Source organism: Neolamprologus multifasciatus, chromosome 20 (genome assembly GCF_963576455.1).
Source record: "Neolamprologus multifasciatus chromosome 20, fNeoMul1.2, whole genome shotgun sequence".
Classification (NCBI taxonomy): domain Eukaryota; kingdom Metazoa; phylum Chordata; class Actinopteri; order Cichliformes; family Cichlidae; genus Neolamprologus; species Neolamprologus multifasciatus.
Window position 1 is genome coordinate 31,951,949 of NC_140458.1, and position 15,644 is coordinate 31,967,592.

The 15,644-nt window shown below is 42.0% G+C and overlaps 1 protein-coding gene across 2 annotated transcripts; it reads right to left on the bottom strand.

Annotated features, from left to right (window-relative positions):
* Positions 1-1,411: 1,411 nt before the first annotated feature.
* On the bottom strand, positions 1,412-14,537 carry LOC146495292 (solute carrier family 2, facilitated glucose transporter member 5-like). Of its 2 annotated transcripts, XM_085145168.1 has the most exons (14): positions 14,101-14,537; positions 13,661-13,752; positions 10,787-10,911; positions 10,596-10,694; positions 10,350-10,510; positions 10,146-10,270; positions 9,903-10,055; positions 9,684-9,809; positions 8,743-8,930; positions 8,501-8,611; positions 8,297-8,398; positions 5,073-5,148; positions 4,724-4,851; positions 1,412-2,880 (listed from the first exon to the last, which is right to left on the bottom strand). In XM_085145168.1, the coding sequence occupies exons 3-14, from the start codon at positions 10,829-10,831 to the stop codon at positions 2,656-2,658; spliced, it is 1,539 nt and encodes a 512-aa protein (XP_085001294.1). In that variant the 5' UTR covers positions 10,832-10,911; positions 13,661-13,752; positions 14,101-14,537; the 3' UTR covers positions 1,412-2,655. The 2 variants fall into 2 exon arrangements, with proteins under 2 accessions (XP_085001294.1, XP_085001295.1); XM_085145169.1 differs by lacking the exon at positions 14,101-14,537 and having other exon boundaries at positions 13,661-13,811.
* Positions 14,538-15,644: the final 1,107 nt, after the last annotated feature.

Genomic DNA, 15,644 nt, shown 5'->3' on the forward strand with positions numbered 1-15,644 from the left:
CTTCGGGCGCCCCTCATCCGCCGTTTTTTCGGCAAAATTATCCACACCCACCACCTTGCTATGCATTCTGGGATATGTTGGGCCACGAAGTCTACACCGCCACGTCCTTAAAATTCAGGGAAATGAAGGACGCATTTGAGGGCCGCATTTTGAGCAGCCTTCGAATTGGGACAGCCTTCGTCGTGTCGCGGTGACTTAATCGGCCTTAAAATGCGGCCTTTAAGGCTGCAGACCCTGAATTGGGATACAGCCACAGACTTTCACAATAAAACAGGAAACAAGAGACCATCACACAAAGACGCAGACTCAACACTGAGAGGCAGACAGAATATAAACCATGGAACTCAAACTATACATGAGACAACAAATCCTTAAACACGAATAAACAGAAACATAGACTTCTAATAAAAATCAACAAAGCACACGGGTATCAGAAAACAATCCAAAATGCAAAAATAAACCAAAACACCAGAAACTCAGATCCATGCCATGGCAACAGTGATCAGTGAGATGCTTGACTACAAGTTCCCTCCAAGGAGAAGAACACTAGAGGCCAAGATCAAGGTAACATGGATGGAAGTTAGCCAACTATCGGAGCTGCAGAAAGGTGAGATGAAGAAGCAGCACAGCAAGCTGTCCATCTGAGGTCCATCTGAGGCCTTGGAAACTGCCAAGCAAAGACTCACAGCCTTAGCCAGCCACTTGAAGAGGTGTACAAGAAATAAAAGGCAGGAGAATAAACCAGCTGTTCTCCACAGAACCATCCAAGGTGTACTCTCAGTGGCAGGGGAATAATATGAGAACAGCCAACCAAGGCTGGAGACAGAGCAATACTGGAAGAGCATGTTGGAGAAGGACGCAACAGATAAAAGTGGCTAGTGGATCTAAGAGCAGACCACAGCAACCTGGCTCAAGAAGCTGACTCCACTCCATGAGTGTCTTGCATTACAAATGAGCCAGCTGCTAGTCAGTGAGAGACAGCCAGAATGGCTAACCGAAGCAGAAGTTTAAAGGGATGATGGGTTTCATCAGAGTGAATTCTTTTAACAAGGAGACCAGAATGACCTGCATCTATTAATCAGCCCTCTTTTTTGAAACCATTTCTAATCTGCACACAAACAAATTTCTTGCTTCCTGTTGAACTGTTTCAAGACTTTCTTTCATTTCATCAAAGAGCTGAAACAATCAAAAGTTAGTAAATGCATTTCTATCTCCCAATAGTCTTCAGCTAAACGGCAACACAGTGAATGAGCGCTTGTTTCCACTGGGCTGCTCTGGATCTCAGACGGCCTGTGACCTTCAGCTATGAGACACTTCCTTTCCTTTCCTTTGAGAGGTCATCGCCGCAGCAACACCACAGCTGGCATCCACTGTGGTAGCAGCAAATAATTAAGATGCATCCAAGTGAGAGTTTACATAAAACTGGGACTTTATTTTCACTTCTACAGCACATTACTCATAAGTTAATATCTGACATCTATCAAAGAAGGAACATTAATCAGTCAGAATGACTGAAAAGTATAACATATCTGTAAAAACATGACTAAAAACGGTCAGATGTGTGCAACCATTACGAGTGACTTATTGAATGTCTGTTTAAAAAAAATCAACTTTTTTTTGGTTTCTTTATAAAACAGGTCAATAAATCTGGAGTTTTGGTTGTATCAGTGCCTTTTAAGTATGTTAAATACAATTTTATGATAAAGCTTAAAGCAACACAGATCCTAAAAAACTGTAATAATCCTCTAAAGCCTGCATTTATGGGGTCAAGTCACAATGATCTCTTTTCACTGAAACTTTAAGCATCAATGTTAACACAGCTTTGTTTTGGGGGGTTTTCCAGGATGGCCATTTGGAGAACACCTACAGTGATTTTATTGCAAACTTGAAGAAAATCAAGTATGCCACAAAAACAAACAAACAGAAGAAAAACCCCACATTGCTCTACTTGGGGTCAGAATCCAAATGTAACCTCTAGCTGAGCCATAACTCACTGGTTTAGTTTAACGTGGTGTTTGTGTAACCCTCACAGGTCAGTCCAAGAACATATCCAACCTTGATGACCGTAAGGGATGGCTGTATTCAGTTTGCAGTGTTTGCTTCTTTCCTTTTTCTTTCCTTTAGGTGGATTTCACAATTCAAGGTCTATCAGACATGGTGGGTGGTTTTAAAATTTGATATTGATCTGCAGTTAAAGTAAGTTGGTGCTTCTCCAGCCTGATTCTTTTTTTCTGTTGTCCTCAGAAACTGGCTCTTTGTTTCCTTTGATGCTCAATTTCCAGGAGAAAGATTCTGGCAGTTATGCTTTGGCCAGACCAAAACTGAGCATGTACGGAGGGGTGCAGCTGGACAGTCAGCACAGATGTTCCCGATGCTTCTGTTTGTATGAGCTTCAACATGCTGCAACAAGCCAGAATATCATCTGTTGATGTTGGGGATTTGATTGAATTGTTGGTGAAGGGTTTATGGTATGTTTTACAAAGGACAAAATGCTTTTCAAGGCGGAAATCTACCAACATCTGCAGGCACAAATACAAAGAAAAGGCACACAGAGGCATCTAAAATTAAAACACTGTCAAGTCTTCTACCACACACACTCTCCCTCGCTCCACACCAGCAGCGAATACTTCCTCTTCTATCAATGTTCTTCTTTCTTCAAAAAGGCGTGGCCTTCTGTGCATCCTGTGGGCTCTCTTTGAGCTCTTTCAGCGGGACATCGCCATCACCCAGATTTAACTCCACTTTGTTCCTCTTTGCAAACATCTGGAAGACCTCCAGGAACGTCTTCTTCTTTGTTTCGGGCACCACCAGCCAGATGTAGATCAGGGTGACCAGACAGATGACGGCAAAAATGATGAAGCTGTAGGGGCCCAGGCCTCGCTGGGGAGAGAAGGAGAGGAAATGTGATTTCTGGGTCCTCGACATGAAATGTAAATATGTCAGGAAGACAAACAGAGCAAACAAGGTGAGGTCAAAAGTGAAACACTGCTCTTTATCAATGTTTCTCAAGCATCTTCTTCCCTTGATTACACTTTCAGGTTTAAACATGTAAGAGGAAGTAAACATGAGATGAAGCTTATGTTTATATCTAAGATCACGTCATTCAGTCCAGTCTCCTCATTTAAGATTTTACAATATGTTTTCTGGTGTTATAATATTCAAGCTCCAACATTATGTTTCAGGTGTTGTAAATGCAGTAAAAAAAATGTCCTCCTCCTTCCCTATGTTGTGCCTCCTCTTGTCCTCCTCTCATTTTGTTTCCCTGTCTGTGTTTGTGTACGAGGAGTAGGTGAGCCACTCCCTTTCCAGTTTTTCCTACTTCACTCGACGACCGAAACCAACACTGTTCTCTTGTGCTTAGATCCACCAGCTTCCCACCTGCCTGCCTGTTTTAATCAGCTGCTTTGATCACCCCTGGCTCCAGTCTGCCCTGTTTACTGTGAGTCAAACAACAAGCCAGCTTTGCACACAAAAACTGTTCCTGACTAGTTCAGCAGCCAGCAACACTAAACCATCCACCTAAAATAAACTCCTTTTTTTCTTGACATGCACAATAAATATTCTAAGTGTCACCTAAAGGTGGAGTGTGCATCAGGTAGGTGAGTGACAGGTCCAAACTGCATTCTCTAGCATGACAGCAATCAATAATAAACAGGAGGAACCAACTGATTTTTAAAAATGTTGTTCTCAGTTTGATACCTGGATCAAAGTTGGTGCTGAACCATTAGGAAAATGTTGTAAAAGGAAAAAATATATCTGAAATCTACTTTTTCTACGTTACCTGAGCACTCGAAGCACTTTATACAAAACACTTAATTTACCCATTCCAATGAAGACTTTTTCTCTCTGCTGAAGTGCTTTCTATCTGACACTCACACTCCAATGGATGCATCAGAGGCTTGAGGTTAGTATCTTGCTAAAAGATAAACATCAGGCAGTAATTTTGAGTACAATTCAAATCCGTATAAGTCACTTTAGGGGTCACTACAGCAACTCATTGGTATCATGTCACCCTATCCCCAGCATCCTCCTGTGTCACACAACCCCTCTTCATTTCCTTCTTTACTAGATCTATGAATCTCCAAAATCCTTTGTCAACTATATCCATATAGCGTCTGCACATGTCCACAGCAGTTCAGTTCCTTAACTTTGGCGGCAAAACCTGAGCCGTTACTCTTACGTACTCATCTCGAATCCTGTCCCTCCATCCTGGTCATGCTGGTTTCTTCAGCTCTGCCACCTCCAGCTCAGCCTCCTGACTTTTTATTAGCACCACAGTCTCCAAACCATTCATCATAGCAGGTCTCACCACCATCTTGTAATCTTTCCCTTTCACTCTTGCTGCTATCTTGTTATAAATCATCCTTGACACTCATTTCTAGCCACTCCACCCTGACTGCAATCTACTGCAATCCTCTCTCTTACGCACTGTTTGTTGCAGCATATTCTTTACTTAATTCTTATATTTGTGTTGCAAGGATGAAATGCAAACGAGTGCACTTAAATCTTTTCTAAACAGGTTAATCCATGTTTAGAAAAGCAATCCTTTGTTTGCAAATCTATGCAAATTGCAAAGAAAATATCAAAGTAATCCAATTCTAAGTGGCATAAAAGATCACATCACAGTGAGGATGTGGAGGGGACTGCCTTGCTGGTTATGCTCGACAAAACATCTGGAACTAATTCCACTGAAGTCTGAGCCTGCAGAAATTGAGTAACTAACCTCGAGGAAGGGGAAGACAAGGCCAACAATGAAGTTGGAGAGCCAGTGGACGGAGCCGGCCACCATGAACGCCGCAGGCCTGGCTGTTTGCCGGAACATCTCGGTGGCCACCACATAAGGAATGGGACCTGCAGAACAAAAATGCAATTAACCACAACCAAAACACTCGAGACAGACATCATCAGTCTTCACAGTCAGAGAGGATGCTCATGTCTCAAACAAACTGAGTGCTGATGTACAAACTTTGATTATATGCCTGATTACATCTAAACAACACTTCAGCTAATGGAGCGCCCTGCTGTAATCAGTATGTGTGTAAATACCAACAGGTCTACTCAGACAGACTCACTCGGTCCTATGGCATGTCCGATGACGTAGATGATGACAGAGGCGATGCTGACATAGGGCATCCATGTCACAGTCTCCTGCAAACACAGACAAGCAGCTCTCAGTAACTATTCCTTCTGATGTTTGTAAGCAGGAGCAACATTAACGGCTCCACGTGGAGGCCTTAAGGATCAAAGGCAGACTCTCCATTGTGTCTCTAAATTTTGCCTTTACTGCTGCTGAAAATGACGCCTGTCTGAAAACATTGGCTCCAGGTGAGGTTGCAGGTTTGAAGGAGGGCAGCACTGCGTTTGCGGTTCTCTCTAATAGTCAGTGTTTAGTGCCAGGTCTCATGACTCCTGAAAACAAAGGGGCCAAAATATCACTTTACTGTCTCAGACCATGATGGGAATCCTAGACGTACAAGATGATTACAGGCTGGTAATCTGTAGCACAGTGACACCGTTTGTTATTTTGGCTTTTTACTGGTTGCTTATTGTTTAATTATTTTGCCAACCTGTCATCATGTCAGATCCTGCTGTTCCTTAGCTGTCCTGCAGGAGTTCTCACTGTGGCTTTTCAGAAATGGCCAAAACATAGGGATAAAGTGCAGGTGAAATAAAAATCAAACATAAAGAGATGTGGGTCTCCACACCCACCTGAATCCAATTTCCTGTTATTTATCATGTGCCAGGTGTTTGGTTTAGCTTTTTAAAAAACAACAACAACAACAACAACAACAACAAAAAACAAAACAAAACACCAGAAGCCCTTCTTGACACAATCCCAAAGGGATTCGGGTCTCCTCCCTATACTGAACTGGGATCTTTTGCCTGTTAGTCAGATGTATAAACCACTACACCATGGAGACAGAGATGTTTTTATATATAATCTCTCATTTTTAGGAAACACAAAAGTAATTAGGCAGCTGACAAACAGTTACATAGTTAAGTGTGGCCTGTACCCTTTTACAAATTAAACTGATAACATATAAGCTTAATTTACTGTCAACAGCCACCAAATCCATATCATTGTTGTGCATATCAGTTTCAACATCTACAATCTAGAGACACCTTCATGAATGGAAATAGAGGATTTATAATATCGCCCTGGTGATAACCCTGGCAGGTTTTAGATCTCACCCTGGGTCAACACACCTGAATCAAATGATTAGTTCATTACCAGTCCTCTGGAGGGCTTCACGACATGTTGAGGAGGTAATTTAGCCATTTAAATCAGCTGTGTTGGATCATCTCTAACCTGTAGGACACTGCCCCTTGAGGCCTGGAGTTCCCGTCCCCTGTTTTATAATAAGTTGGGAACTACTGGTTACACTCAAGAACAGGAAGGCCAGATTAGACTAAACTGTAAAAGGCCTGCACAGATCTGGAAAAAATCTTGGGATAAATGAAAGCAAGATGAACCAGAATGATGGAAGAAAAAAAATGCAGAAGCAGAGAAACAGTTCTGGATCTGAAGCATACTGCACCATCTGTCAAACATGGTGGAGGCAATGCTATGGCGTGGGCATGAATGACTTGAACCAAACCACTGGTAGGGCTGTTCGATATAACGATATCGGATGACGATATAAAAACGTCTATCGTTTCATTTTACGCTATCGTTTGTTTCGTGGTGTCGCAAAATAAACTGTTTACGGCAATATTTTTTCATGGTTTTGATGGTCACTGTAGCGGCTATATTAATTTCTTAAAGTTCTCTCTTTCTCTTATATTTTATATAACCACACTATGGACGGACAAGCGCCTGTTTTTATGTGTTATCGTTAGCAACAACGATGGTAACAGCATCGCATGTCCGCTTGTTTATGTTCCACATAAACCTTTCACAATAAAGCTCAAGATCCTGTTGAGACTTTTCAAAATAAACTGAATCACGTGAAAGAGCAGATTATTTACGGATGAGAAGTAAAAAAAAAGAGCCGCCAGTTGCTAAAAAATAAACCTTAAACTCAAACGTTAAAACAGGCTTTTCCCCGCAGCACGCCGTGTAATAAATACTCACAAAGAAAACGGCAGCTGTTACAACTTATGTCTAAAAATGTATCCATTCATGCATCGGTTAAAACACTCGACTCCAGCTACATGACGCGCAGCTGGAAACACTTCACGCAAGACGAGCTGCCCGAGATTCACAGAAGTTACAGAAAATGTTACATTTTTGTGATTTATATCGTTATCGGACGATAGAATTCTTATATCGGGATATGAGATTCTGGTCATATCGCACAGCCCAAACCACTGGCGTTTGTTGCTGACATGGCTGCTGATAGAAGTAACAGGACAAACTGTAAAGTGTACAGGGCTATACTCTGTGCTCAGACTTGAAGTGGTCAGACAATGTTTCACAGTAGTTTGATGGCCAGATCTCAACCCAAGCACAGCAGCTTTGCAGTTTTAGTATATGTACAACTATGTATAAAACGTATGCAACTTCTGAACAGCGATTGGACAAGTTTTCGTAAAACCACTTGAGTTTTTCCTTCATATGTCATTTACAAACATGTAAAGAGAGTAGAGGCCTTTGCAACAGTGCAGGTTCAAACTGGGACCCAAGTTCTGGACTCTAAGTAAGCCAAAAGTCAGTCCACTCTGAGTTAAATGCATGAAAGATGAGTGGGGGGGAAAAAGCCATAATCAGTGGTGATCTCAACAACAGTAGAGTGCCTCTATTTTAATGCAGTGGGGTTAAAACTATGGAGTGGACTAATGCCTTCATAATATTAAATTTTATTCAGTGCTCTTAATTAATTAATTATTCAACAGAGCTGTAACCCAGTGGGGACAAAGTGTAGGTGAGAGCAGAAAATTAAAATCACACAGATTAAGATGAAAATTTTAAAGGCCTGTTGCTGTAGCCTTGTAGGAATGAGGATTTTGGTGGCTGCTGTTGGGAAAAAAAAGTGTCCTGGTTATCCAAAAATATGCTGAACAATGTCAAATGACTTAAATTTACTAAATTGGAAGCATAACATGTGAAATGCTGTTAAAATTACAAGCAGCTCACATTTACAAACTCACCTCTAACTATAATTAGCACATTTTTAGACTATAGCTGCAATTAAATCAATCTCACGAGACGTTACTCTCTGATCCTGAGATCATAAACAGGGTCTTACAAATCTCCTCTAAATCTTTCCAGGTTGGGAAACTAATAACTGAACCACTAGAGGGCAGCAGAGTGACAGGTTGCAGGCATAAGTAGCGCTGACAGGTCTGTAGATACCTGCAAGTTGAGTGCGACAGTGAGCAGCACACAGGCTCCGCAGCAGATCCCAAAACCACAGAGGAGGAGCAGGCGGCGACCTGAGGCTTCCACGATGAACACCTGGGATGACAAAACCCCCGTTCACAGTGGTTATCTCCATCTCACATGATCAAACAACAGACAGACACACAGCTCCTCCCCTCAGCTTTGCTGGGTACCTACAGCAGTTACGGTCATAAAGACATTCACTGCTCCCGTTCCCACTGTGACATACTGGATGTCACTCTCCCTGACTCCTGCAGAGCCGTATATGCTGTCGGCATAGTAGTAGATCTGAGACAAGAGAAATGCATTATGGGTATAACACGACAGCCTGTGAATAAGCAAGAACATAGATGTTGTCATGCATCCTGAAACCGAGTAATGGTGTGAGGGACGAGGACAACCGGATGGGCACGTCTCACCGCATTGACACCCGACAGCTGCTGGCCCATGTTCATGACGACTATGGAGATCAGCTGCCAGCGAAGAGAGCGCTGGGACAGCAGGGAGAACACACTCAGGTGACCTTCGGCCTTCTCGGACTGGTCCTCCTGACGCATCTCCAACAGCTCGCTGTCCACGTCGTCCCACCCACGCAGGCGCTGCAGTGCTAAGAGTGGAAATGCACACAGTATCATAAATGCTCAGTTTATCTTCGACGTGTAGTGTAGTTATGTGCGAAATGTGAATGATGGTGGTGATGATGATGGTGAAACCCTGCATTTTGGCACCAGTGTGGTGTGAATAAGGCACGGTGGGACCACAGATTGTTATTGAGAGCCATCTTTATTCATTCCACGGCTGCAGGAACACCACCATCATTCACCAACCCCCGAGTCCCCGTGTTTTAACAGGCAGGTGTGATTGCGGATGCTGTGAAGATGCGTCCGCCAACCAAGACTCACCACAGAGATTTTTCATCAACCTTGCTCAACAAAGATACCGGTGAACTGGTGACACTTGTTGGAGATGTGGGGGAGATGGAGCTAACCATTTCCATATCTTTTGGGATTGGAAAGTTATTTGCCAGTACTGGTCTCTAATCCATGAACATCTACAAAATGTTTTTTCATTTGTTTTCCCTTTAACCTTTGAGATTTTTGTGTAACACACCAGTGGATAAATTGAATTCTGACGATAGAAGACTTTTGTATATCCTACTGGCTGCGAGTAAAAAGCCCCTTACGAGGAGATGGCTTAAGCCTGAACCACCAACGATGGACGATTGGATACATTCTGTACAAGAGACATTTTCTCTTAAACTTCAGAGGGATACCTTCTACAGAATATGGTCTAAATGAACAGAATATGTTAAGCCTGTTAGGTGTGATTTTTTTATGTTGATGACATTGCACTTTCTTACCTTTCGTTGCTTTCTTCTCGTCTCCATTCTGGATGAGCATGTACCTGGGGCTCTCAGGGAAGAAGGGGAGCAGCAGGAGCTGAATCGCGGCGGGAATACCAGTAAGGCCAAGCATGAGGGTCCAGCCTGGACACACACAGGCAACACAGACACGCTTTTAAACCTATTCTTAAGACCATGTCTCAGCATCTGATGAATAAATGATCAAAACTTAACTACCTGTGCTGTTTCCCAGTATGTTTCTAATGCCCAGCACTTGGGCGCAGAGGATCCCAACAGTGATGAAGAGTTGCGGAACAATGCCGAGAGCTCCCCTCAGGTTTTTGGGAGCGATCTCACCCAGATACATGGGCACCACATTGGAAGAGAGACCTGCAGATGGGAAAGCATGCACGGGTGAAGCTAAACCGCCTGATCACGCCTGATCCTTAACCTGGGCTGTTGTTAAATTGGGGAGCTGACCTGCACAGATGCCTACTATAAACCTGGCCACAATGATGATCTCGTAGGACTTGGCGATCTCACTGACTCCCATCATTATAGCAGGGACGATGGAGAAGATGTTGTTGAAGAGGAGGGTGCCCTTCCTGTAGCAGGGATGAAGCATTAGTTGCAAGAAACCTGCAGAGCGTGCTAAACTACACGTGGAATAAAGCAGATTCTCACCTCCCAAATTTGTTGACCAGAGGAGCCACCATCAGAGAGCCGAAGAAGCCTCCGAGAGGGAACATGGACACGGAGAGAGACCACAGCAGAGTCAGGACGTTCCCCTCCATCGGGCTGTGGTAACGCTCCATGTAGGTTGTATTATAAAACTGCTGCATGAACTGAAAAGAGCAGGAGAGCACTGATAGGAACAAATTATCTTCCCGGCGAGTTCCATTCAAGCTTTTCTTTCTTTAATCAGCTTACCTGCGATGGAGAGTTGACCACAGAGACATTATAGCCGTACTGGAAGGACGAACCAAAGGCAGCTATGAGTGTTGCCAGCACCAGGACTACAGTTAGCCTCTGTTTTTTGTTGGGGAGAGGGGGACAACATCAGAGCGCTATTTGAAAAGTCAGAAAAGAAAATTGTGACCATGGTTGTGATCACACCTCACCCCTTTCCTCTCCACAGGCTTTCCCCATTCCTCGGTGTCCGCCATGGCCGTGTTTGGGCTCGCTGTCCCTTTCAGCAGTAATAACAGCACACTTTATTATTACTGCCCACTGGATCCTGCCTGCCCTTTGGACACCAGATTAGAGAGCGTGGCATTGGTTTATGGTTATCGCACTCATGTTGCTGACTCTGTTCTCAGGTTAATTTTTTTTAATGTAATACACCTGAAAGATTAAAAGCTTACTTGAATGTTGATATCTAACTCTTATATTGCACTGTATCCTTGACTAAACAAGATCAGTGGATGCAGGTGTCATTAAAGGAAAAAACTGATAAGGATAATGCATCTTTATTGCTGATCCACGCGCAGGCTGCACTGCATCAGATGGATTTATTAAAATATTACAACAGCAACAACTTCAGCATTTACTATCAAACAGTTTGAAAGATTTATCTGCTTGCACCTCCCATCGATGACACTAAAAAACTGTTTTTTTTTTCGCCCTTGCACAAACACCACAGCTGTAAACATTTCTTTGTCCAAATGTTTGCTTTGTCAGAAATTTGTCATGCACACCATCATCTCTTATCTCTAAAGCCGAGCCTGCTTGTCGATACAACGTCCCTGAGACTATTTGTTCCTGGAGCTGGATGTTACTTGCTTCAAAGCACAAACAAACAAACCAAAGAAAAAAAAGCAAACGATTACATTTCAGAAATACTTCTGCTCAGAGTAAAATATTACTGAGGCAGTCTTGGAAGAATAAACTGAGTTTTACTGAAATAAAATGAATGAAACCAGAGTTTGTTTTTATACATGAAGGTAATAAAAAAGACCAGTAAATGTTTACTACACAGTTGTGCTATTTTAAATTTGCTGTTTTAGAGAAAACTCTTTTTATTTTAAATAGAATTATTTACATAAAGCAACAGGTTTCATCAACAGGTTCCTTTGAGATTTTAAAACATGCAAATGATGCCTTTTACTCCTTTGGATACAAAGAGGTTTGGCTTGGATGGCAGTCAAAGAGTTTGAAACTTTAACAAATGTGGCATAAGATGTGATAAAAAGAAATCCAGCTACTCAGAGGAGCAGAAATTATGGAGACTGTTACCAACCTCCCTCAATTCATATCAAGATGCTGACATTTTCTACATTGTTCACATTATCAGTGTAAAACTACAGCAAAAAGCTGTGGTCTTGAAGTGAAAGGTTGAGGCCTTGAGGTAAGGTTGGAGCAGGGTTATGGTGGACTTATTTAGTGGGCATCTCCTTTGATAGCATAAATTTTAACATTACGGGGGTTTACATATAGAACCAAGTGTAACCTTTATTCGGTTACACTTGGTTACATGTCACTTCTTTTGCTCATATCACGGTGAAAGAAGCTAGTGGAGCTAATGTTGCTGCTGGTTTCATCCCACCAAGGTGGTAAAGTGGGTAAAGTGCAGGTTCACTTCCAGTTTAACACCTTACTCCCATGTTTAAAAAACGATTTACAGTCAGTTCAGGGGGTTAACATGCACATATCAGCACAGAAACATGCACACAACACTGCCGTAATAAAATGCTATCATGATAATGACAGTGTTGTGGAGATATGTGAAGGTGTTACTGTGAGGGTTGCAACAACAACAAAAATATCTTGCTTTTGTTTGCTGACAATTCCAGGAGGTTTTCTAAGAGGGGAGTGATGAAGTGAGACCAAAAGCCAGTTTTCTTAGAAGTGGCCTGGAAATCACTGAGCTCCATTCCAGGTTTTGTGCCATGCCTTGTGCTTTATTTATATATAGTATTATATAAATCTATATAATACTATATATTTAGTATTTACTGCTGTTTACACTTAGCTAGATTAACGTGATGGTGTTGTGTTTAGTATGTTGCTCTGTTTTCTTTGCTTGTTTTCTCTTCTTTTTCTCTCAACAGGTGATCCAGGAGATTTTTTTTCTTCTTTCTGTCCCTCTCCCCTTCTGTTTTCTTTTCCTTCATCTTTCTTTCTCCCTTTCCTATCCCTCAGTCATGTCTGTCCCGTCTGTAACAACTGAAAATAAATAAATAATAACAACAAAGGTTGATCAAATGGACCAATACGGCAAGGCTGTGATGATCCATTTGGCAAAGTAAATCCATTGGGTATCCTTGTTGGTCTTCAGACAACAATTCTGATGGCTAAAGAACCAAATGGGACAGGCACAAAATAAAAATAAAATAAAAATAAATAAAAATAAAATAAACAAGAAAAATTCTTAGGCTTATCTTACAGCACATACCGAAGATGCTACCTAAAGTGCTTAGTAACACCTGTAACATACACAACCCCCCTCTGTGTATAACATACAGAGCCCAGGTCAAATATAAACCTCTTTGTGGCCATTTTAACTAACCACTTCAAAAAATTACAATAACCATCAAAAATGCCCCCCGAAAATGTAAATAACACAAATTATTGAGTAAAACGATGCAGACTGAAGCCTCTTTCACCAAAAGACCAAAGAAAATAATAAATAAATCAATAAAAGACAGTCATAACCATATTTTGGTCTGATATTCTCTTGCCTGATTTTCAGACATTTCAAATTTACACTGAACTGGAAATGAACAAACACAACAGGGGCACAACATGTGGACAAACACCAAGTACCTTAACTGAGATTTAGCTTCCCTAGCGTGCTATAAAGCAGAACCGCACAAACTCATAGATAATTACACAATTGTTATACAGTTCAGACAACTTTACAAGCAGTTACAAATACAGCTAATAATTCAACCTTACATGTTATACAATTAAAACATTTACCAATATAAGTAACCAATCCTGGGATGTCCTATTAATAAATAACACTTTTTCACGTCAGTGTGGCTCAAACCTACCTGCTGACGTGAGATCAGTCCAAAAACATTGTGACAGAGCTGATGGACTTTAAAACGGTTATTTTCTTACTCTGATGGCTTCTTTGTTTTCCCTGTGCAAAGAGATCAACAAAAGCAACACAATCACAAAAACAGAGAAAGAAATAAATAGCATTACTGTCATGGACTATGGGTCAAAGTATCATCAGAGCATTCTGCATCCTCCTCGTGTTTGTGTTCAAAAAGCTGCTTTTGGTTTTGTAGATACAGCTCCTTCTTTCCTAAACATGCGGCTGCCCCGGTAGAAAAATGGCAGCCGCTTTTTAAAATTAAGCTAATTAAAAATATGCAACAAAACAGTAATTGTGTTTGATTCTTCTGAGGAGTAAAGTGCAAAAAATAAAATAAAATAAAAGTCTGACCAAACATCGTTTTTAAGTAAATAATTGCAAAGTACTTACTGGACTTCAGCCACCAGTCACACACTTGTAGAAATACCCCCACACGACAAACTTCCAAATGACTGCGTGGACGTGAGCATGTAGGCAACGGACCAAACCATTGTGAGGCAAATGGGTTGGGGGTGGTTGGGGTATAAGGTGTGGGGTGGGGAAACTTGTCAGATATTAAAATGACTTGTTTGGCTTCTTTAAACAAATAAATAAATCATTAGCAGCCTTGGTTTTCGTGCATATTAATATCAGTACACCGTTCAGCTGTATTACTGCATAATTATTGATTGATTGATTGATAATGAGGAGACAGTTTTCTGGTTTTCACAGGAGAAGGAGTAGGTTAGGACCATCGTGTCGCCATGTAATTTCCACACTAATAGGACCAAAATTTTCCAGAGGTATGAGGGGGTGTGCACGGTGGTGACACTCCAGACCCCTCGCCCCCCACCACCTCTCTTTTAGCCACGCCCCTGGTGCTTGAAATCAATTGGGGAGAGAGCACAGATGCAAACCAGGAGTCAACAGCCCATCATAGGCCTGCTGACCCAGGAAACAACAGCTGCTGCTCCCCTCCTGCGGTATTTTATTTGTCTTTTTTGTTTTTCTCCACCCCCCTCTGCGCATTTTCTTGCAGGTGGCCTACATTATCCAACCTCCACCCCCAGCGGTATTTGAAGCAAGCAACACTTCCATGTGTTGCAGGTCTACCTTGTTTGCTTCGGGCCTTTAACACTGCAGTGCTGTTCCTCTCTAATCCCAAAGACAAACATGATAAAACCCCGTCTAAAAGTTGCTGAGACGAAACAGGTTGCAGACTGTGCTGAAGAGACTGTTTCATATTAAACATGGACGTTAGAAATGTGGCATGTTTAATGAGAGACTTTTGAATGTAATCTTCTTGGTAGATTTTTGTTCCCCTTATGTTTTATGAAATGGGAGCTCCACGCAGAAAATTTGCATTGCTAGTAGTCCCAGCAGTAAACAGTTGGTGGCGCTAATGCGACGAGTAATGCCAGAACAAAGTGCACGTTCACTGGGAACTCCGCAGCCGCCTTTTTGCTCACACACTAAACACTGCCACTGCTAATTTATTGCCTGTGGTGGACAACGTGCTTGAGAATGGGCTCCCGGGACCAATAACACTGCCTGTGTTACCCCCCCTCCAAGTTAAGTTTACTGGTGAATGGTCACCCCTGGTATTATAGCACAGGCTCTCTTAATGAATTTAAGCAGGCAGAAAGCCAGCAGAGCAAAAAGCAGAAGTCTTTCTTAAGCGGCTCCCTCCTGACTCAAATCACTTCAATGTCAGCCAAATCCCTGAACTGACACAACACATTACTTCCCGCAGGAAATACGGTAAGTGCTGCTCCTCTGTACGCCCTCTTCCATCCACAAGGATAAAAGACAAAAACTATTTATTGGCTGTTTATTTTAGATGTCATTGGCACAAACAACATTCACTACCTGCATTTTCCCAGACATGGTGTCTGGTTATTGATGGTCTTAGAGAATGAACTCTGCACTGTGTCCCGTTTCTTTAGACCTCAGAT